Source organism: Strigops habroptila, chromosome 5 (genome assembly GCF_004027225.2).
Source record: "Strigops habroptila isolate Jane chromosome 5, bStrHab1.2.pri, whole genome shotgun sequence".
NCBI lineage: Eukaryota > Metazoa > Chordata > Aves > Psittaciformes > Psittacidae > Strigops > Strigops habroptila.
The window spans coordinates 18,612,362-18,636,784 of NC_044281.2; the positions used below are offsets into that span (position 1 = coordinate 18,612,362).

A 24,423-nucleotide genomic window follows, 5' to 3' on the forward strand; every position below is an offset into this window, starting at 1 on the left:
CGCTACAGTCCTCTGAGCCCGCTGGTAAGCCTGTGCCCTCCAGGGCAGGCAGCCACATGGCACGCTGACTACACTTGCTGCATGGAAACGCTTTGTTGTCAAAGGTCGTGGAAAAGGGTTGGAAATACAAATATCTGAAATAACATGCAGATGGCTGAATCGAATCACTTGGTTTTAACTAACGACGACTTGGGTAAATGCTCTCTTTTAATGTGTGTGGACCAGATTCACAAGCAGACAGTGGGGGTGCTGTATGTTTCCTCAGGGTCCAGCCCAGGTTGCTGCAGTAGGCAATGCAGCTGCACTGTTTCCCTTCTGAGGACAACAATGCGGGGTATTCCTCCTCTTTACATAGGGGAAGTTCTACTAGTTCTTGTGCTAAGCCACGGAAGACTTTGCCCTGCCTATTTTTTTGGCAGAATCCATTAATAATCATTCTTTCCAGCTTCTCTTCTTCACTCACTAGCTAAGTACTTGCCATGTGCAGCTGTAAAAAGTTGTTTCCAAAGAGAAATAAATTGGAGCAAAGACTTCTGTAATCGGAGACGTGGAGGAAAGCAGAAGGGCGTTTTCACTTTGTTGACCTTGGTTGCTTTTATTTGATTTGTGCCATGCTTTAAACTAGTCCCCTGTATAAGACTTTGGGCTCCCTTCTTTGTCCACATCTGTGGCACCTGTATCCTCCCAGTCTTATGCCTAGTGGTGCCAACTTGACCTGTGTCCCTTCCGGGACCAAGGGATCATCAAGGCAGTCAGGAGTCAGAGTGCCCTGTGCTGGTTTAATAGCACCATGTCAGTACACTAGTGAAGCTATATGAACATAAGCCATCAGTTTATCAAACCCCCTTTTTTTATATTCCCTGAGATCAAAGGTGAATTTGGCACAAAAATTAAATTTCCAACATTAAAATCTCTAAAGTTAGCTTTTAAAAGAAATTTAAAATACCTAAAGCACATGTAGGCTTTGCTGAAATTCGTGCTTCTAAGAACAAAACTGTTTTGTTGGTTTTTTTTAATTCCTGGTTAAGATAGAAATCTCTTCATGTCTCAGCCTTGGGCAGGACATAAAATTAATTTCCCACTTCTCTCTAATTTTCCCCCCAAAACCAGATTATTAAATCCTGTAGTAAACCAACATACACAAATTTTAGCGTACAGGCAGAACAGGGAATCTAAATTCCTAGAATGAGTTAGTGTTTCATGTAAAATTAAGTTGCTTTGAGTTTAAAAGAACCACAGACTGACGCAAAACAGAACTTGTACCTTGCCATCTATTAGATAATTGCCAAAACAAGTAGAGGAGTATATTTCATAAATGAAATCTTCAGAAGCTATCTTCTAGGACTTTCAACTGAGCAATGAAAACCTTAGATTAGGTATGGACACCTTAATTGTGTGCCCTTTCTCTAGGTGTTTAAATTGGCATCGTCTGTTGCAGACATGTACTGTGTACTCAGATGCATAGGTGCAAATTTCATAGTCCCAGTGTCAATGATGATTCTTCCGCTCAAGTGCCAGGGATAAAATCTGAACCTTCTGTTTCAATGTTATCTCAGCTATATTTCATAAGTATCTGTATTTCCTAAATATCAAGTCCTGCTGCAAAAGTAGGTGAAACTGCAAGATTTATGTAAAAGTGGCTTTATAAAGCTATTTTGAGTTGAATTTTTGTTGGAGTTCTTCTTTACTAAATGAAATAACACATAATTGCAGTTGGTCAACACTCTGATCTCTGCTTGGCTTATGATGGTATAAATATGAAGAATATTAGTATTGCCTGGATTTTACTTTTTGCATTTTGTCAGCTTATTCATGAAATAATTGAAACATCTCTTAGCTGTACCTTTCTTTTCCAAGTGACTTTTGACATTTTTTCTTGCCAAAAGGCAGCATTGGAAATACTTAACAGAAAAATTCATCCTTGTATTACTCAGGATGTTTTCCAGATCGGGCCAAATGGAAATTGTTGGTGATAGGAACAGTGCATGATCATTGCGGGTGACTCGCACACATGCAAACTCAGATGCTGAAAGCTAAGGTCTCTCCTGTTACACATGGAGAGGTAATCCATGCACTGTAGGTTAGATTTGTACTGCTTCACAAAGAGCCAAACAAAATGCAAACAGAGGCGGCAGAATTTCAGGTTTGTCCTTCTACTGTTCCAGCTGTGAATGGGAATCTGAGATAGTAGCCACAAGGGCATCGGGCTCCTTGCCTGAGGGTCACTCTAGCACCAGTCCACCAGTTCCACACCCCTCACATGGTTTCAATTCAGGAGGACAATCTGGAGCTCATGTCCAGGCTGGCCAAAGAGTGAGGGTGTGTCTGAGCACCCTCCTTGCTTTGCTTCTACATCCATCCCTCTGGTTGGCCCCTGGCTTGGAGGTGACCTTCTGCATGGTGGTCACCAGACCACTAATTTGCTATGGAACTGCTCTTCCCAAGAAGCAAGTCTAGAGAGGAGATCCTCTGCAGGGTTTCTTTGTGTATTTCCACTAAGTAGCAGTTAATTTCATCCAGTAACTGGTCTTGGAGGTGGGGAAGTGCTGGTCAGCTCAGAATAAGGCATGTGATAGATTCGGTGGTTCAGTATCACAAGAGGAAGAGACAATTCTTAATCTTCCCTGCTGGTAGTCTGCTTTAGCCCTATGTCTTCAACCGGCAGCCCTCATCATTTATCATACAGATTCACATTAGTACTTTTGGACTGTATCTTCCTCTGGTAGGAAACTTCTCGGGCCTGCAGTGAAACTAGAGCACTTCCTATCAGATGACACATTTTTTACTTTTATTTAGAAATTCAACTTTTAAATTTAAGCTTTTCTTACTGTAGTAATAAAGGCAGTGGATCAACACAGTTAATATCGGTATGTTTTAAAATCTATGGTTTTTAAAATAGAGAAAAAGATGGTCTGACTTGGTAGACTTTATAGATGATACGAAGAACCAGACAATATGAAGATAACGGCAGCCTTCAATCTACTTAATGGTTATCTGGTCTCTTAGTTTTGCACAAGCTATCTAAAGATAGTTTTTGAGTTGTCTTATTGGACAACTCTTAATAGCAGTGATGTATTGTTTCTTCTATCTATTTCTCTGAAGTAAGCTGCAGGAGAAGGTTCTTGCTGCATTCCAACCAAGCAAATAATCTGGTGGCGCAGAAACATAACATTTTGGACTTGTTTTTAATATGGATTAGAACAAGACATCATTTGCCAGTACTGCCAAGATACTAGGTGATCGTGTAAATTCGCATGTGAAATAATGTGTTTTCAGTAGCACTGTTGCTTTTCTTTGTTGTTTTTAAATGGATTCATTTCAAACCAAAATATGTATGGTAGGATATTTTAAGATGAAAATTAATCTCTTATCCTTAATTCACCTTTGGTTTATTTGGTTTTTGGGTTGGTTTTTTTTTATTACTTTGGACACAGTTTTTAAAGTTTTGTAGGCCCTTTGGAAAAGATGATCACCTTTTGGCCACAGTATCTGAGTTTGGGGTGATCTAAGGTTGGCTCCAACATCAAGAAGGGGCGATTGAAGTCTGGAGCCTGGGGAGGGGAAGGTTTTCTTGCTGAAGCAGACCCTCTGTTTTTTTAAGATTACTTTTTGCCTCCACTTTTTCCTCCCCTTTAGTATTTCCATCCTGATTTTCAAATCTCTTCCGCAGATTTGTTTTTACATTGCCGAGAACCTTTAAAAATAATTACTGAAACCATAGCAGCCCATCTGAAAGCTTTCTGAGACGCAGTATGAACTACACAGCAGGCCAAACCTCAGAGGGCAGAGGCCCTCTTCCAAGCAAGAACGGATGCTGCAAGTTGCTTTGATTGCTTGTGCAGTTGTCATCCAACTCCCTGCATGTGTATATACCCAGTGTATGTTGCCCAGCTTCACATACGTCAGGGTTTTTGGGCTTTGAAAGTGATACTAATTTTTAATTACTGCAAGTCAGATACTATAAACATTTATATAAGAGAGTTTCATTTTGTAGCTATTCTCAGAGGAGGATCTATGATAAAATACCAGTCGTAGTAAATACTAAAAACTCCTATGTATGCAAAGTAATGGTATATTTTGTGTGTATTCATTTATACCTCAGTAGGCTGAAAATTTTCTATTCTATATTTGCTAACTTGCATTAATTCCTTTGGGAGTGTGAATTATAAAAAAGTAATTGTTTTGTAACAGCCCGTGGCCACATTACTGAAATAAGCATTTAAATGACAGATGAGATGGTATTTTATAGCTTTTTGTGTCAGAGGTCAGAGAAGGTTTGTGAACACAGGAGATACAAGTCATATGAAGAATGAGTCCTCATTTAGTATCTGGTCAGTTTGTAAGGTCTGACATGAGTTTCTGTTCAGTTTGTTGTCTATGAGCAGGGCACAGAGGGAAAGTTATGGGGAGTTTTTCAATAGGTCGTGGTCCTTAGAGGCAGATGACAGTATATCTTGCTCGTTGCTCTCTCCCGGTTCATGAAACAAGATGCCAGCAGTGCTGAACACTCTGTGCCGACTGTGGCTGTGGTCCTTGCTCCATCAGCCATCTGCATCCAAAAGATGGTGTTGTGGGAGCCAACACCAGTCTTGATTGCTGACTGTGACACTCCTCAAATTCATTACTTATGTGCAAATATGATTCAGTGCCTCGCATATGATCTGGTTTAATGACTAACCCGGAGCTACAAATCCCTGCACAGCAGAGAACGTCAAGGGACTTTGTGGGATGCACTCTTCTTAATCTTTGTCTGATCATCCCAAACAACTCAATCACTTTCAGCAAAGTCACAAGATACGATGAGTCTCATCCAGCCCTCTCTGAAAACTGGCCTGAGCCTTTCCATAAACTCTAATGAAAGTAAAATCAGACACTCCATCTCCACCCACGTTAGTGGAGGTTTGGAGTCTCGGCACTTTGTAGCCTCAAATCATTCAAAATTAACTTTTGGAATGGAAAATAAGATTTTTTTTCTTTTTAATTAAAATCTCTACCAGACCTGGTTGCCTGTTTCTCACAAAGCTGATTTATGTGGCTTGCTGCGCTGAACTGAGGCTTTTATCGACAGTAACCTGGCTCTGAGGTGGTATTCTGAACTGTCTTTGGCCAAGCAAGCTGCCTTATATTACGCAGAACTGGGGCTGGGTTTTGTTTTGTTTTTCCCACACTCCAGGCAGATCAGTCTTTGATTGCTTCTCTAATGACAGGTGTTCAAGTTACTCTCTAATTTATGTCGACACCTGGGCTGTAAAAACTCTAATGCACTCTTGCTTGTGTAGCTGCTCTTTCCCTGCTGACTGCCCAGGCCACTTAACTTTCTGTTTGGGCTTTTGATGTGAAAACTGAACTAATCTCTGTGCACTGTAGTTTTTCAAAATTCTTATAGGAATATTGCAATATTTACAAGAGACAGGGATTGGAAAATGGTGTTTTAAATTCACTCCACATGTCTGGCCCTTACATGCCTCAGATTTCCCCTTTAGAGGCAGTCACTATTTTAATATTATTTTATAGATGCTGGCTTTAGTAGACCAGTCACAGTTTACAGTGGTTGTAGTAAGACTTGGTTGATTGTGATGAAGAAAACACTTTGTGTTAAAAAAGCCTATCTGAATGCTGAAGCCAATTGAATTCTAAACCTACGCCTGCTGAGAAGTAAATAATCTGACAGTGTGTGAGATCCTTGATCCTTCTCTGTAGGCCCTCATTATAGTAAAACGCTTTTGACTGCAGCTCCGTGTTGTCCCGTTGGTCAGAAGGGAAAGGTGAGTGGTGTTACACAGTGGTGTTACACAATGTTATTAATTTAGTGCCTGGGCATGGAGAGGATGCGGTGTGGGGTGTCCCACAGCTCCCATGATGTAACCTGTGGCTCTAAACAGGCTCTTTTCATCCCAGCCTCAGAATCTGCAGAGAGAAGCCACTGCTGTGAAGGGGATCCCTGGCACACCAGTGGGCAGCCATGGTCAGCAGAAGCCCACCAGCAAAATCCCAGGGTTCACTGATCAAAGTTGGTTCTTATGACTTGTTTCCAAACTGGCTGAAAGTTGCAACAGCTCAAGTGTCAAAAAAAATCACATTCAGACTAATTTCTGATACTTCTTGGCCTGTTATGCCATAAAACAGTGGAGAGAAGCAAAAAAAATCCTCCAGACTTCTGTCAGATTGATTCAAATGGCAGAATGGTTTTCATGTACATAAAGCAAACAATTGGTCAGTCCTGTAACATCCTGGAAAAAAAATATGGAGCAGTAAGTGGAAAGGCAAAAGGCAGGGACACTGATGTGAACAAAAGTTATTTCCTATGGTAATAAGCTGGGGGCTGTGAGGGCCAGCTCCTGCCTTTCCGCCTCTGGGTCACCAGGTGTGGGAAGCATCCCTTCCTGCCCTCCTCCTGCCTCTGTGGGCTGCCTGCCACTGTCAGGCCACAAATGACCCTGTACAGTCAGAGAGCTGAGTGGTACTGTGTTGTGAGGATAAGCGGGAGGAAGAAGTCCAGTTCTCCAGGACTTATTCCAACCTAATGCAATACTTTCTGTTCTGATTTAGGACTGAATAAGCTGTAGGCAATACTCAGAAATCTTTCATTTCTGAACCAGCCTGTTGGCCCTGCCAGCAGCTCCTATAGCTTAAGATGGCTCAGGTTTTGGGGAGAAAGCTGTGCAGTGCTGAACAGCCACATGACACTGAGTGATCACCCCTGCGAGTAATGAGACACTGGAAAAAGCAGCCCCATTGGAGAGCAACTCCTGGGCTGTGTATTAGGACCAGTATTTTGTGAACACAAAGGAATAAGGCAAGGGAATAAGATGTAGAGAGATACCAGGTCCTTGTTGCCGGGGGTATGTTGTCCCTATGTAGAGTGGTTGTCCCTCAGCCATCCCAGAGGGTCCTTTTCTTTAGGGCTGCATGCTGAGGTTGCCTCCAGGCTGGGTGAATCCCTCCTTGACTGTGTCAGGCAGCGTGCCTAGGATAACACAGCCTTGTGCGTTGTTTCAAGTACTGGGATTGACTAAAGGCTGCCTTGGATGGTAGGTGATTGAATAGTGCAGGCAGCAATGCTATGGACAGCTGAAGCAAGACATCAGGCACAAACAGCTTGGTCCTTAACCATCACTCCTGCCTAGGTGAGAGGGTGAAGCTGTTTGCTGTGGGCTTTTCTTTGTGGAGGGGCTGGGGAAGGGCTTTTCATCTTTGGCAGGGAGGCAGGAGTGGGGAGGGAGTGGTAGGAGTTGCAATGTCCCATGTTGTGTCCTCCTGTCCTGAAGGCTGGGATGCAGCCCAGCAACGGTAGATCTCTGAGCTGCATTTGGCCCCAGCCTCCTGCTGAGGAATGACACACACGCCTGTTTTAAAGCCCCGCAGAGACTCCCTGCGTGGTGCCTGGTGCAGGGGCTTTGCTCCAGATGCCATTTGCAGGGCTGAGGTCCTGCTCCCCAGGACAGGGTTGCTGTAGCAGGGGACGTGAGACGTCTTTCAGGGTCTGAGCAGACAGGAGGATTTCTGTACATCTCCTCTGAAAACACTGGCTGAAAGAAGTTATAGGAACATGAATTAGATGGAAGCAATTTCTGTTTTCAGTAAGTCAGAGATGCTTTCTGCTGAAGTGTATTTGCTCTTACATTATCAGCTCTTCTCAAGTCAACATCCAAACACTGAAACTGACTAAAAGCTTTGCTGCTTCTTCCAAATAGTGACTACATTGGTGACTTGGGGCAGTCCTTCTAAGCCAGCCATTGCCTATGATCCTCTGCATATCTTGAAAAATATGTCACTGAAAAGAAAAAAAATAATTTTAAAGTACTTGGATTAAAACAACATTCTGACACCATAGCGGCCTATTTCTTTGCTGTAATTTTCCATGGATGCAGCACTGCTGGATTTTCACCATGTAACTCCTGGTTGCCTTTGGCAGATGAGGTTTGCTGGATGCAACCTGCTGTGGACCATGAGTGCATCTGTCTGTTAGGGCTCTTGGTGCCCTGCGGTTGTGTGCTGGCTCAGTGGTCTGATAGTTCACTTGTCATCAACACCCACAGTAACCTGCTTTGTTAGTGTTCTCCTGTGATGATAACAAGTAGATCAAAAGTGTTTAAGGGAGAATTGCCCAGTGTGAGCTGCAGCCAGTGCTGCCTGTGGGGTCACTGCATTTTGGGTGCTTGGGGTGGGGGAGGTGAACGTGAGGGGTGGAGAAAGATGGAGATGCCATATGGTTGGCAGAGCACAGATGCCTGGGATAACATGCACAGAGACGTGAAAGCACCTCATGGCACCCTCTCATTTTTTTTCTTCTAACTAGTCTTGTGCTTTGTTTGCTGTTATGGTTATTTATCTTACTGCTCCTTACTAGCCCCACAGCACCTGCACCTTTAATATAGCTCAGATAAGCTGCTGTAAAACATGAAAAGGTAAAAGATTACAACTCTGCAATTCATTGAGAAGGGTATGTCTAAAACAAAACAAATATATCATCTCTCTGCAGCCTAAGTAGGGCTGAAAAAATGCTCACTGTGATACCGGCTCAACATGTGTTTCTAACCCAAGAACTGCCCCGCGCACTCCTGCCAGAGGCCTCCAGCCTCTTGCTTTCCTCTTGTCTCCTGTTCGGCCTCTGACCGCAGCAGGATGGTGTTGCATCCCCCAAGCCAGTCACTGCCACGTATATAAAGGTGCAGCTCCCCATGGCAGATCTTCCTGTTATTGCCCGTTCCTCAGGTTGGGCTAAGTCCTGGGGTGGGGTCATGTAGACCTCATCTGCATTATGCATGTGCCCATGAGTGAAGCCTATCATCCATCACCCCTCCAAGGGCTGTTTGTGGAAAGAGAAAGGATGCTCTGACTCAGAAATCAGGGCAAGAGTTCTCCAGCATCGCTGGTACCAGCCACTTTCTGTGCCCTGGCATTTTGTGTAGGGGGTGGCATTTTTCAGTCTGGGTGGAAAGTCATACTCAACCACTCATTTCAGGTACTGTGGGGAGTTTCTTGGAAATGTGAAAAGTCCCAGATAAAGTTGGCTTCCTGTCTCTGGCAGTGACAGCTCCCCAAAACTTCCCTGGGTCTCATGCACCCGAAGTAACTTCTTCTCTGTTGGTCGCTCTTTTGGCTGTCCAGCTCTCTGCAAGTGGTTTTAAGGGTGAAACATTACTACCTCCTTCTGCTACCACAGCTTCCTCCAGACAGGATAGGGCAAGTTGCATTCTCACACCCTTTTAATGTCCTTTCTCAGGCCACAACATCTTGTAATCCCTGCACCAGGAGTGTTGTTTCAGCCAGAAACCATCCTTAAAAGACCAGGCAGTGACGTTAAAGGACCTAAAAATACTGAGAGCCACATTTTCGGTGTCACCTTCTTCCTCTGGAGCTTCTCAGCTTTGAGAGGTTTACCCCAGTTAGGAGGAGGAAAATCCAGGCTCTCTTGCTGAGTATAGATAGTGAGGTTATACAGCAGCCCTGCTGTGCCTCAGTTAAAACTTCTATCAGGTTACTTCAGTGCCTGTCAGGCTATTTACTCCCAAGTATTCTTTATTCGCCCTGTAGGAGAATCCTCTTTGCTATATTCAGGGATTTACTGCCATGGTGCTGCATGAGGATTGTCTTCAGCATCTTCTAGAGCTGTCATTCCCACCTTTCCACACTTCCACACCAACTCTCTTGATGCAGACAGCCCCTCTGGCCTTTGGAGGATACAGTGGTGGAACGCAGGACATGTACACTTACTAATGGCTCAGGTCCACCAAGGAAAGTGGAAGCAGAGGGACTTGAACAAATTTCATGACAACATAGAAACTTTTTTTATCAAACAGTTTAATAGCTCTGTACTCTATTAAAAAACAGCTCATGAAAAAGTATTGTGGTCTGTATGAAACTGATTTTAAATTATTTTCAGACTCCTTTGTAATGTGTTTAGTTAATTGTCCTTACTAAAGCACTTGGTGACCTAGCCCAATTTTTCAAATTCAGATTGTTAAAAGTTTTACCTTCTTTCATTAGTAGGAAGTAAGGCATTTAGAAAGAACTAAATCAATACTGCTTTGGAAGTTAGCTTCTTTTCCATAGAGATCCAATCAGCATTTTAATTTGCAACTTCAGGAGTTGTTTTTCCCCCTTATGTTCTATCAATTCTATTTTATTTCTATAGCTGTTTGTTCCTTCCTCTTTTTTAACTTGGAAATTAATCATACAGGAAATGATTAACCACAGTGAGCTGTCTGTCTGCCTCTGACTCAATATGTTTAAGAGGGGGCACCTCGAAGCAGCTCAAAATGGCTGACTAGATGCAAACAGTGTACTTGCAGTACAGTTGTTTGCAATGTCCATATCACATTAAATGTCACGTCTCCTTTTAGCATTTGTAATGCTCCTGAAATTATTTCTGAAGTATCATATTAAATCTGAAATGTCCAAAATTTGTGTTTCACCAAATTCAGTTTAGTGCCACTTTTGCCTATTGCTCTTCAGGGATTACTTCGCAGAGCAAGGGGCTCTTCGCAGAATGCATTGGATGCTTTCCTCTATTTTGCTTTTTAAACTAAGTTAGTTTTTATCATGATGTGTTGCATATTGTGATGTTTTAATACTGTTTCTGATAGTAGCTTGCAAAAATCAGGGTTTCCTTATGCAGCTCTAATGGTATGGTTTACCTGGGATTAGGCGGGCAGCTTTACAGCATCTCCTTTGCCAACGGCTGGGGCGGCTTTCATAAAGCTGGCAGATGCGGGTTGTGTGCGCACCCCTCTCGAGGAGGCTGCCCATGGCCTGCAGGAAGGCTGCCCTAGCATCGAGGAGGTGCAGAGCGAGTGTGAGCGTTGCGGTGGGGTGCCTGCTGCTGGCGATGGCAGCACCCATCGGGGCTGAACCCCCAGAGGAAACAGCGGTGTGCAGGGCACTGCTGGTGCCTGCCTCGCAGCAGGAGAGCAGCTGCCGCCCTGCTGCCAGCTGTGGAAATCCTTCTCTTGCTGGCAATACCGACCTTTGTGCTTGCGGCTTGGGGCCGGCACTGTGATGTATGTGTGTGCATTAGTTACCGTAATCCTTTCTGCTGCACCACCAGTGCTCATCTAGATATAACATTTCCGTATAGATCCTTAAAAGCTGTGATAATTTGCACTACTGCCTAGAAAATATGCAAGAACTTAGAAATCCAAATGTCCTGGGTTTCAAAGTTCTGATATGACCCTTCAGCCTTACTCTTTTGGAATTGGTTCCTTTTCAGCACCCTGCAGCACTGAGTGTTATAAGCCACTTGGTTGTTAAGAGATCTGGTAGGTAAAATTTACTACTGGGTGGATCAGTTACTGTTTCAGGCACTTTATAGTGTCAGCTGTTACAAACGGAACATAATGTCCACTTCTTAAATCCAGCTCTTTCCCACTGACCAGGAGCAAATAATGAGTCCATTGTTGAAGTGTAGGACAGTAACCAAAGCTTTCCTCTAATTGTAAAGTTACACTTAGCATCTTAGGACATCTCTATTCTCTGTCAAAACAGCTATCCTGAGAATTAATGACGAACAGAGCGGCTGCAGAACTCAAGTTCACTGTTGTGCTGACTCAGCTGCTTTCCTTCTGCAGCCCAAGAGGTGCTGCTCATCCCCGGGGTTAGCCCCAGCACTGCACTGTGCTGTGTGGGCAAGCCCCCAGCTTGCTGCATCTCTTCAGTACATGATTATTCTTCCTACAGGCTTAGAGTGATCGAATTGTAAAATCCAGAGTGACACTCTTTTTGCTTACAAAAAGTCAGACAAAGAAATAGACTGTACAAAATCTGACAACCGAACAGCAAGGGTGAACTAGAGCTTCAGAGGTGCCGTTTCTTGCTGCAGAGTTTCAGCTTGAGTTTCTGAAATTCTTTCTCAGCAGCAGGAGTAGAGTCAGAAAGTGACAAAAGTAAGAGGAAAGCAGTGTTGTAACTTTAGCTTTAAGCTAAAATTTAACAAACTGGGGTATTTTACTGGCTTTGTAAAATGTATGCGTTATACTTTTCTGTGTGGGCACACAGATTTGAGTCATGCCCATATGATCTCTTTTCTGATGGCTCCTAAAGGAAGTGTGTGCTCTAGAACATCATGAATAAACAACTCTGTGGGATGCTCGCATTAAACTTCAAGCCATTCCTGCCTGAGTTTGGCCTATTACAGAAACTTTTCTGTGCTTCCAAAATGCCATTTCCAGACCCTCCCAGTAACTGCCCTGGGTGCTGTAGGGCTTGTTCAGCAGTAGCTAAACGCTAAGCTCACCAGTGTGCAGCTGTGTACCTAATTTCCTCTCCTGTCCTGTTGAGAAAGCCATCAGTACCAGAAGAGGTACTAGCTAGTGTGGAGCTGGTGACTACAGGTACATCCGAGGATGTCATCCCTCTGTAAGATGGGACAGGGAAAGAGGGGGCACTCAGTGCCTTTCTCCCCCTTAACCTCATTGCAAATAAGTGTGCAGGGAGGGTTTTGGAGAGGCTGGATATGTCTGTGGATAGTGACTTCCCTTTAGAGAACTCAGGCTTTGAGTGTTACCTTGCTTCCCCTCTGTCCCTGCTAATTCCTTTAGAAGCTGATCTAAAACAACCCAGTTAAAAGGGGAAAGAAAAGTAGAACAGAACAGCACAAGCATGCAGAAAGCAATCGCTTAACTGACAGGGAGGTAGACAAGTTATGGTGTTTGCACAAACACTGTTTTAGAGAAAGCGCTTCCAGACCAGCTGGCTCACTTACTGTATTCAGGTCTGAGCTGCCTTAAGGAATTAATTTACAAGTCTGATATCAAACCAAACTTTATTCTGCCTACTCCGGAGACTTTTCTGTGTCACACGGAGTGCCAAGGAGGCTCACAGCACATTATCCAGACCAGTTTGGCCTCTTCTCTCAAAGCAGTGCAGAGAGGAGGATTTCTCTTTCTCTTTTTAGTCAGTTGAAGGAGTTAAAACCTTGGTGAAATAGCCTAATGGCACAGTTACGCTAAAGACAACTGCAGCTGTGAAAAGACTGTGTTAAGAAACAGGATGGTTGTGGTCTGCTGTAAGAAATAATTTTCCTGTTGACTATTTTTTTAAACAGGAAGCTGCAGAACAAAGCAGCATTAGTCTTGGTGCTTTTAATAGGATTCAGATTGCAAATATTATGTTTAGAATAAGCAGATCGGGGAAGGACAGGGCTTTGTGCAGAGACTTATGCAGCAGCCTACAGCGAGAAATGTGGAAGATGGGAATATAACTGAATTCAAGCAGCTGCTCAGAATGTGAAGGTGGTGCTCGCCTGGAGACACACAGCAATGCGCCAGGGGACTGATGGGAGCACGCCAGTCAGTTTGCAGGGCTTTGCGAGTGCATGTGTTTGCACCGTGCTGCGTAGGCTCGGCTTCACAGTTCCTTCTCTGTCAGTCAGCCTGTCCGCCCGCCAGCTTCCCCTCTGCTCTGCTCGCTCTTTCGCAGCCACCGGAAAGAGAGACAGCCTCTGCAGTAAGGGAGAGGAGAACCTGCAGACACTGGAGACAGTGGTGGTGCCACACGCCACTTTAAACTCCATGGTTTTTAATAGATAGGCAGCCAGAGCTTGGGGTGATGTGTCTCGCTCCTTTACGAGCCCTTTCCCTCCTAAAGATTTTAGACAAAATCCATTAAAGTCTTATTTCAGGAAAGGTTTCTTCTGAGGAAGGCAGCTCAGCAGTTATTTTTTGGGTTATATCTCTATTCTAATTCTTTTGAAGCATGAGCATCTGACAAGATAAATTTGTACTTCTAACCATTTTTTTTCTCTTTACCATGGATCATCTCAGAGCCATTACGGACTTTGTAGGTGGTGACTCACCCCAAACCCTCACTGCAAATGCCATTTTGTTCCATTCGGAACATTTTCCTAATGCTCATTTAAACTGTAGAGGGTACTGTACCTAGCATGAAGTTGATTTGGCAGATACTGTGCTATTACAGTTCTCCATGGGTTTATCAAAAACAGTTAAGTGACTTCAGAAAGTAAGAGCTCTGTGTTTTTGTAAATAACCACCTTGGGGACCTCAGCTGTCAGCCTGGGGTTGTCTGGAGAATAACCTTTATTCCTGTTCCCACCGTGTTTACCTGTCTTGTGCAAATATTAGATAAATGGTGGTAAATCAGTGTTACTGAAGCTGGCTCAGATGAATGGGCAAGAGCAAAGCACATGCTGAAATGCCATAGCACCATTAGAAAAGCCCTGGAGCATCTGATAGGCCCAGTTCCAGTGAGGAGTGTGCCAAAATGCCACAAAAAGCCCTTGTGACTTGAAAAATAATTCCTCGATGTTTATCCTTTCTTCTTTTTTTTTTTTTTTTCCCCTCTTAATATTTTTGTTGCAATGAAGTTCTACATCTCCGGCGTGACCCTCCAAGGATTGCCCTGGGTTGGAAGTTCTGCTTGGGGTGGGGAAAAGCGGGAGCCTGGTCTCCGGCAGGGGAGGTCAGGGAAGGCTGAGGTTTGGCAGCCAGGCTTTTCCCTCTGCCTGCGGCCGGGAGGCCGGGCTGCCTGCCTTGCTCCCCTGGGAAAGCACACACAGCATTACTGTGTGTGCTGCTCCTGACGAGGAGGAAGGTGATGATGGAGCGTGGAGTCTTCAGAGCAAGCAGGAAGAAAGGAAGAAGCATGAGTCTTTCCTAGAGCTCTAGGAAATAGTGTGTGTGGGGGGGGGTGGATCTTCCAGCCATGTAAGGGCTTCAAAAGGTCAGCACCTCTTTCTGAGTATGATCTTAAAGAGATAATGCCTTCTTGATGGTATACCTATGGGATTATCCTGAAGTACTTCCACAGGAGCAAGATTGTTGGATTAAACAAGAGTTCAGTTTTGTTGCTGCATTTTTGTCCATTGCCATAGCAATGCATGGGTTGTATATGTGTGCAAAACTGGATATGTATGTCTGAGTTTGTGTGGCAGTGGGGATCATGTGGGGAGCCCCCATTTAAGGCTGTAGCTGGTTTCTATACGATGAAACATGAAGTCTTTTTACAGACTTTTTAGACTTAGAAAATGTCTCCAATAAACCTGTTAACTGCAAGGATGTTTTCTAGCAGTTAGGAATTTATTTATTTAGATTTATTAATCTGTGAGCCTTGTGTGTTTCTGTGTTTTGCTGTGCAGGTTTCTTAGGAAGACCAGACAGAACTCAGCCTTCCACCATGCCTGTGCCTCCCCCTCCAGCTCCCCCTCCACCCCCAACACTGGCCCTGGTAAGTTTTACAGGAGGTAAATGTACCATATGCACTGTCCTCTGTTGCCTCTTGTCGTATTGAATGGGGTGTCCAGAGGCACTGAGGTGCGGCTGAGAGTATGCATGATATTTGGGGAAAGCTCTCCGACACTTTGTTTATGGTTCATGATTGATCCTACGAAAGTGACCATCACTTCCACTCCCTTCCAGTGCCCATATGTATGTCACTAACTGCATTGACTCTCTATCTTCCTCTTCCTCCTATACTGGTTCTCAGCCAGCACAGCTCCCTCAGCCTACTCTACCTCTTGGTACTCTACCAAGCAGACCCTTGAAGAGGCCAAAGTCCTCTCTCCTGAACCCCAGGGCAGTGAGTTTGCTGCATGCCACCCTTACTGCCCTAAGGATTTCAAACTCTACCATTTCATGGCCACTGACCTTGACTTTAAAAAATGTGAATTCACATAAGTGTTCTGTTTCTGGTGAATAGTGTGGGTTAGAATAGCACCAGTGTTTGTGGGCCTCGAGTCAGTAACAAGGCCAGCTACCTATACATCATTCATAAAACCAGATGTGGTACGCTACTCACGCCAGTACTGCTAAAACAGAAATTGAAGTCTCAAGAACAACCATATTTGAGAAGAACTTTTAGCTAGAAGTTGAGGTATATTTTGCTTCCTCACTTTTATTTTGCAGGCAAATACTGAAAAGCCATCCCTGAGCAGGTCAGAACAAGCAGGGCGAAATGCTCTATTATCTGATATTACCAAAGGAAAGAAGCTAAAGAAGACTGTTACTAATGACAGAAGTGCTCCGATTCTAGACAGTAAGTGTGATTCTGCATGTTGGAGTTTCTGTATGCACGAATGGTTCTACATATCTGAATGCACAAAATTATTTTATATATCATCAGATGAACTGCTGTAAGAAAAGTATAAAATGCCAGAAGCTGGCATGCATAAAAATAAACTCTGTTCATCATGGATTAAGTCAGTTGAGAAATCAAATACTGCTTATGAATTGTGATTGTTAATTTATTTGCTTACTCTCATAAAAGGAGTTCATTTTCTTGCTTAAATCAGAAAACTTTGCAAACCCTGCCAGGAGCTCTGCTGAGGAGCTGCAGCAGATCAGGCAGACAAAACCCCTGTCAGGACCCAGGAGAGCACAGAGAATACAGCGTAATTTCAGACTCTACTTTTGCATAAACAGTATAAAAAAAAAAAGGCACCCTGGCATGACACTGATGGCTTGTTTATGGCCCCAGCACCATTCAAAGCAAAACCAGAGCCAGGAGCCAGAGCCCCACCTGCGTGCCACTGGGCTGCACTGCCGCAGTTGTGCCGCTCCTGGGGTGACTCAGAGGTGTAGGGATCTTTTTGGCTGAGCCTTGTTGCTCAGCCTGCCCTGTGGTGCTGTGGCACAAGGCAGCAGCTTGGTTACGGAGGGCCTGCTACGTCAGAGGATCAGCATTTATTGCCTAGGGAGAAAAGACGCCTCTACAGGCCAATGAGTAAACATGATACAGCTCAGTCCAGGTCTGGCCATGCAATTAAAGGCTGGACTGTGATAGGAAGATGATGAAGAAAGCAGGAAATGCCCAAAGGAATGTGACCAAATAAGAATAATTAAAAAAAATAGGTTCAATCCTGCAGTCAGCCAGGTACTTAGTTTTTAAATACTTGATTATTATCTCTGAAAGCAAAGTACATGTTCTAACTATTGTAATAAACTGGAGAAAAGCATCAAGGGGATTAAAGGAGGGGTAAACAGTAAGATAAAAATGATGCAGCCTATTGTTTACATGAACTAACAAATAGTGATGAAAGACTAAACCATAGGAACAACATTTCTCCAGAGGTTCACACCCTATGTGAGTCAGAGCTGAACTGAGCTAACATGCTTAAGGAAAGGGAAGGATGATGTGAAACACTCTACCATGAACACATTCTTCTTCCTTTTTTCTGGGTGGGATTATTAGAAATGCTCTTCATCCACATGTTTTAATTACATTAAAGTCAATGAAATTTTTACCCACCCAAGGTTGCGGAAATTGAAATGCCAAGAAATTAAGCAATTGATCCTCAGCCACGTAGCCTATCGTCTGAGAGCCGATCTCCATGGATATCCCAACCTGTGAGCCTGCTCATTTTGCAGTGATGCTCTCAATAGGGCTCTTCCCTGTATTTGTAGTAGTAGAAACTCTTCCGTTTTACTTTTAGCATCTCACTTGTCACAGCAGAAATACTGATTTTAGACAAAAATGGTAGAGGAAGGGAGGGCAGATAAAGTGGTTCCTGCCTATTGGAAAAATTAGTGGCTAATGATTCTGTCACTGCATTTCTGGACCTACAGTAAAGTAATCAGAAATGCCACTAGGCTTTGTTTAAATAAGTAGATATGTTGCATCATCAATAGTGACAGTTCTGTGCATTCCCAGAAGTGATCACCAGAGACACCTCCAAGAGGAAGGACACCTCTGTCTTCCTCCTTCCTTACACATGTCGTGTGAGATTGACCTGTGTCTCAGTTTGCTTATGGAGAAGTAGAGGGGAAGGATAAGAGAGCAAAGGTATGAAGAAACGGCAAGCAGCTACAAAGATGCTAACAAAGACAACATGATATTCTCAGAGGTCCCATCAATGTCCGTTCCTAATTCTCTGTAGTGACTGTTTCTCTGCTTTCCAGTCCAGAGCAGACTAAAGGAAAGTGGTGGCTTAATAAAACACAGCGGCTATGTTTATTGCACCACCTCTTCCATGGTGTAATAGTGGTGGTGATGGTAGCTGTGATGATCCAACCTAAACAAGGACTTGTGTGTTTTGAAAGCTTGTCCCAGCTGCAGGCATTGCTCTAATGAAACAGATGACTTTGCAGGATCAGTCTCGCTTCTCTGCCTAATGTAGGGGTTTATTTCCCAACAGAACCCAAAGGACCCAGTGGAGGTGGCGGCGGTGGCTTTGGAGGAGGTGGCGGTGGCAGCGGTGGGGGCTTTGGTGCTGGCAGTGGGGGCAGCTTCGGTGGTGGTGGACCGCCTGGCCTTGGAGGCCTTTTCCAAGCAGGAATGCCAAAGCTCAGATCTGCTGCGAGTCGAGACACTGGTAAGAAAGACCTTGCAGTTCCAGTGTGAGAAAGTAGATGTGACATTGCTTAAAACCTTCATAGCACTGCAGTAAATTACCTGTTGGGGTTGAAAAAGCCTTCAAATATCTTAGGCTCTTAGGAAATGTAATTTTTAGCTTGAATCTTGTTTTATTCTTAGTACTAGGTTTTATGAGGGAGAAGTGAGATCCCTCTTCCCACCCATCCTCCTAGTTATTGATGAAAACTAAAGATCTCAGCAATGTTGAATTGCTACCTGCAAAGTAGAGTCAGGAAGACTAGGTCCTGCCTTAGCTGTGGGTGTGCAGGACCAGAGGTGGGGGGAGCATAAGAGGATTCCAGGTTAATTCTCCCTTGTGCACCAGGAAAAAGGATCTACTTTCCAAATGGAAAGTACATCTGCGTCAGCTCCACAACAGCATGATTTGCCATGTAGGGAGTGTATGAGGCATCCCAGCTGGCTGGTACACTGCACTTGGAGGCTTGTCTGGGGCGTGCACTGTATTCTTCTGGCTGGCAAAACAGCTGTCCAAAGCCTCATGCCCCTTGGAACAAAGAAGATATGGGGCCAGTGAGTTTTGTAAGGTTAAGGATGCAGGATTTCACACTTGTGGGAGGAGGACTGGGCAATAGGGATTGTAGGGTGTTACAAACCTTACATATTTTAGACTAATGTAATTTTTCAGCATGTGTACAAAACAGTCTCTCAGAGCTGGTATTTTCTATTGTGTCACAGCCTATTTTGGGAACTTGTGTTAATACAAAAGTTCCTGGCATCACAGAAGAGTACTTCTTCAACTGCAAGGCTGGCTGCCTTCTTTCTGATGTGCGCGAGTACATGCTTAGATAATAGCTACTAGAAAAGGCTGAAAAGAGCCTTTTGCTGCACTGTTAAATACGATTTAAAAGCTAAGATATCTCTGCATTCAGGTTGATGGTGTCAAATACTTGTTCTTCACCATTTCTTCCCTCCTCGTGTTATTGCTTGCTGTGTCATGGCTATGTCGGTTGGGCTACCTTGAGGCGACTTTGGTCTCTCACGAAGCATCACCAGGATGTAACCTGCTCCTGTGGAGCGTTGGTTGCCCAGTGCCGTCAGAAGTGCTGCTGACTGTTCCTGCGTGCCCATGCCGCAGGACCCCTCAGTGTTTGCAGCGCGTTAGGACACAGCCCGTTAGGGAACCCTTGGCCGAAGCCCCTGTCCGATGTGTGCTGATGCCCCGTCTTGTGTCCGCAGATGCCGGGGGAGCTCGCCCGCCCGCCCTGCCGCCCGGAGGCCGCTCCACAGCCGGCAAGCCTTTCACTCCGCCGAGCGGCCCGCCGCGCTTCCCGGGGCCGCCCTCGGGGCCGCGGACCTCCGCTCCCGAGCCGCAGAGGAGCCGCATGCCGCCGCCGTCGAGGCCCGACGTCGGCTGCAAGCCCGATGCCGCGCCACCCCCGGTGCCCAGCACGCCGCGGCCCATCTCCTCCAGCCTGCACAACCGGGGCTCGCCGCCGGTGCCGGGCCTGAGTCGCCAGCCCAGCCTGGGGCCCTCGCCCCCGCCATTCCCCGGCAGTCGGAGCGCGGGGCCGGCCGGGTCCCTCCGGCAGCCCGGCCCCAGCGCGGCACCCCCCTTCTCCGGCAGGCCGCCGCTGCCGCCCACCCCGGGCCGGCCGTCGGAGGACAAGCCGCCACCGCCGCCGCCGCCCCCCGCCGGGCACAGGCCGCCCGCCGGCCGGGATGCGGCCCTGCCCCTGCCGCCGCCGCAGAACAGCAAGCCGCCCGTGCCCTCCGCACCCCGGCCCAGCCTCGGCGCCCCGGCGCCCCCGCCGCCCCCCAGCAGGCCGGGGCCGCCCCCCGTCCCGCCCGTCCCCGGCGGCAGCGACGAGATGCCGCGGCTGCCCCAGAGGAACATCTCGCTGGGGTCCTGCCCGGCGCCCGGCGGCGGGGGGGGCCGCTCCGGACCCCTGCCCCTTCCGCCCAGCGAGAGGCCCCCACCGCCCGTCAGAGACCCCCCCAGCCGATCAGGTAGGGACGCTGAGGGTCCTGAGCTGGGCGGGGTGTGCGCGGAGGGATGAACCGACGATGCTTTATGGAAACGGGAGGGTTTCGGTTCGCCGAGCGTTGGCCGTGCCCCTTGGACCGTAACCCAAAATCATCAGCCGCCCTTCCCCGATACAGCCCTGCAGGTGCTTCACCCGCTGTGACCCAGGAGCAGCATCAGATAGCTTCGGCTGGGGCGTCGCTTATTCGCCACCTACGGTGCACGGAAGCGCTGGAGGAGCACGATGCGGCGTGGGGCAGCGCCTTCCCCCGTGAGCCGCTGCCGTGCACGCACCTGCTTTGCAGGGGAGACAGTGCTGCTAGGCACAAGGGATCCTGCAGTTGGAAATGAGGGTTTATGGGCATCACGGTGGCTTAAGGAAAGTCACTGTGCATCACCAGCCTGCTCACGTGTGCCTTTGCACATCTCAGCAACTTTCGTTATAATTACTGTAATTAGAAAAGGGTTGCAAACAGGGCATTTCCCCATTATGTTCTTTGATGCAAAGAGGCTGTTTTATCTAGCTTCTGATAGGTGACGGCATTTGTCTTCCTAAGTCAACTAGTGTGAGTTAATGGTGGCATTCTTGTGAATGGAGGTTTGCAGAACCTGACCTTCTGCGTGTTGGGAGACACGAATGCTTACAGCCAAATACAAATTATTTTAATAAAAGGCCCAGCCGGCAGTTGTTAAATGTAATGGCAGTTGTTATAGTGTGACTAACTGTTGTTACTTACCATATGCAGATTTCAGATGAGACTAAGAATTGCCTCTTCTGAGTTATTTCATAATATACTCTGTCCTCTGTGACAACTGTTGTTCATAACTTTTAAGGACTGCACATCATAACTTAGCTCTTTCTATACCTGATAGTTTCCCATTGGAGATGAGAGATTTAGGTGCAAGCAGCCAGGCCCTGTAACATTGGGAAGGGAAAAGCACTGCACAGAAGGCCATGCTGGGAAGCTCCATAGAGCTGCCTTTCCTTTCATCCTTTGGAAATAAAACTGTGGAATCATCTCAAACCTGCCCACCCAGAGAACAGAGATAAATGTCTCCCACAAGTGACAGCCATCCGTGTTGTTTTCCAGCTGCTTGAACCAGCGTTAGTCTTTTATAGCACAGCACCTGCAGCAGCCGTGCAGCGACAGATAATATTGGCCCCGAGACCATGCTTTGTGGAGCTGGTTGCCAGCCCAAAGGATGGCACAATGACAGCACAGCCTGCAGCAAATAAAGCGGAGAAATCTTGTCACGTTTGACGGGGAGCATGGATCAAAGTTGCAGAGAGTGTCTGTAATTAATCAGGCACTTCCAAGAGCTGTTTCCTCTGCTTCCACTGGTGCTTTCCTGGTTGGCTTTTTTCGGCGGCAGATGGTTTTAGCAAATTTGCATCACCTCTCTGCTGGCTTAATAAGTAGAAGGAAGTTGTAGCAATAAATTATAAATGTAAATACTCCTGCAGTGGTTGAATATAGATGATGGGGTTTAGGTAGGTTTAGAAAGAACAAGCAAAACTATTCTGAAAGTTGCTAAGTGCTTCTCACTCTTAGAAATCGTTCCCTGAAGGCAAGCTTTAGTTATATGTAAAAAAAGAAGGAAAAAAAGAAGGAAAAGAAGGGAAAGGGGCGGGAACCAAACCGATAAAAGTACAGCCTATTTCTTGAAGCATGTTTCAATGCGTGTTGCTTGAGACACAGTATCTGCTGCTCTCTTTTTCAAAATGTGTGTCTGTAGCTAGATTTCATCAGGACAAGGAAGCATTTCATAAAAATGGACATAATTGTCAGTTGCCCAACTGTGCCAAACAGAGGTAGCGAGCCCTTTGAACACACATAGCCCTCCACACCCTCTGCTTCATCTCCTCATGTCCTAACCATGGGCACCTCTCTCCCTAGCAGCAGCAGCTTTCTCGCCTACATTTACTGGCTCCTCAGAGAAGCGCCCTTCCTCTGCCCTCAGGACAGCCCTGGTCCTGTGTTATGTGGGCTGTGCCTTTGTGTTTGACCTGTCATGTTACCACGCCAGTTACTCAGATACACAAACACGGGGAATGCCAGTCTACGTGTGAGGTCTGTTTCCAGTTTAGTGGGAGGTGGATGTTCTCCAACTACTGAAAAACCTGGCATGCAGCACATATGTTTGTTTATAAACGTATGAGCTGATGCCATGCTGCTTAATGCTGCCACTCCTGGGCTGGATTCCCCTGTGTGCCTCTGCAGGCCTTGGCTGTGACACCCAAGGGGGACACCCCCCATGGGCAAAGAGCCTCTGAGGGTAGCAGAGCTCCTCTTTTACATGTCCTCTTACCTTGCTATGGTACATGGAAAGGAAATAGGCTAAGTTTGGACCTCCACAGTACCCTGAATTCCAGCTGTAACTTCTGCTCATTGTGGCCAACATAATTTAGGGTGGTTTAAAAGTGGCTTCAAGGACCAGTACCAGGCTTCTGCAGCTAAGGGAAATGGGAATATGGCCACTGAGGTGTATTTATGCTTAGGTATACCCTGCTCTCCTAATCTCTACTCTTCAAATCAGCACCAGCTCCCTAGAGAGCCCTGGAGAGCAGAGAAGTGGGTGCTGAGGATGGTTCCCTGCCAGGGTTCCTAAGGTAGCCACCCTCTCTGGTTTGATAGCGGGAGGCTGTGGGATGCAGGCAGTGGAGATGCAGCAGAATAACCCCTGGTGCAAATAGTGTTTGTGTGCTTGCCTCTTGTTTTTCTCCAGGCCCCCTCCCACCACCTCCTCCCATCAGCAGGAATGGAAGCACTTCACGGGCTCTGCCCGCTACTCCGCAGCTGCCCTCCCGGGCAGGGCTGGACACACAGAGAGGTGGACCACGACCACCGCTTCCCCCCGACCGGCCGGGCTCGGCAGCGCCGCCGCCACCACCGCCACCTTCATCAGCTGTCAGAAACGGCTTCCAGGATCCTGGTGATGGTAAGCCATGCACCCAGCTGTTTGCTTCTGGTAGAGAGCGTGTAGCAGCTTTTGGCCTTAATGAGTCAAAAAAGGTTTGGGATAGAGGCTTTGTTTCTAGTGCAGACCTTTGATTTCTGACCAGCAGGGGTGTCAGTAGGGTCTTGGTTAACCCCGCAAAGTAAGAACAGGATAAATATGCCATACATAGAGCAGAACTGCAAAGTCATCAATACAGACACCAAAATAACCCTTTGAAAATCAGCCTGAAACAAACATCTTCACCATGCTTTGCTTTGCTATGATACAGAAATACAGCCTAAGGGGATAGTTCTGACTCTTAATATGAATTCAAACAATAGTTACGTTAAGACATTTTGGAAGTCAGAACAGGTTAATGATGATTCGAAAGCTGAAAAACAGATGAGAGTAGAGATTGTCAGAATGCTGCTGAAAATGGCAAGTGTTTCTCTTTTTGCTAGTGTTTATTGAAAAGGTGAGGTTGCTGTGTTTTAAAGAATCATCATCCTTTTCTTTTTAATTGTTTTCTGTTTGCAAAGGGCAGGTAAATCTGTCAGCTAACTATGAGTGGTCAAAATTGGTATTTCTGGCATTTAGAAGGTTAGAAAAAGTAAGCAGAAAATACAACTGTAACTCATGCTTTTGAAGCAGCTTCACACATCAGATAAGGCAGGTGGATCACAGACACATTTTATCATACACAAGACATTTGCAGGGCTCAGAACCTGCAGGTCCTTTGCACACTGGATTCTAATTGCAACCACTGGGAGGAAACATAGAAAAACTGGGTCCCAGCAAATAACCACATGTACAACTGCTGGGCAGAACTTACTCTGCTGTTCATTATGTTATGCAATAAAATATAACAATATTGCAAGAAAGGCATGGTTGCAAAGTCCTGAAGCAACCAAGGGAAGAAGTGACAAAGTTTAAGATAGCCCACACTTCCTTCTTCCTTGGGCCTCCAAATTTAAGTGCAGAACAGAGCTTTATAAACATTTCCTATTATTTCAATGAAGAAACTGATCAGCTTGCTTTATTCTTTAGAATCCTATAGACTCACCAAGTACATCAGTAGGGTCCCTGTAGTCTCATGAGATAGTTTCAACTGATGTACTTTTTCATTTTTGACACTAGTTACATACAGGTTTCTCTCTGACATCATAAATTTTATCATAATGGCCTCAAATTTT

At 45.8% G+C, this 24,423-nt stretch overlaps 1 protein-coding gene across 2 annotated transcripts in view; it reads left to right on the forward strand.

Moving 5' to 3' along the window:
- The window catches only part of WIPF1 (WAS/WASL interacting protein family member 1), a 56,390-nt gene that overhangs the window by 24,696 nt on the left and 7,271 nt on the right, over positions 1-24,423 (forward strand). For both annotated transcript variants that reach the window (XM_030487925.1, XM_030487926.1), the window contains 5 exons: positions 15,095-15,183; positions 15,861-15,990; positions 18,089-18,265; positions 19,504-20,274; positions 23,018-23,230. In XM_030487925.1, the coding sequence (XP_030343785.1) occupies positions 15,133-15,183; positions 15,861-15,990; positions 18,089-18,265; positions 19,504-20,274; positions 23,018-23,230 (1,342 nt within the window). In that variant the 5' untranslated portion in view covers positions 15,095-15,132. The remainder of the gene's footprint in view (positions 1-15,094; positions 15,184-15,860; positions 15,991-18,088; positions 18,266-19,503; positions 20,275-23,017; positions 23,231-24,423) is intronic.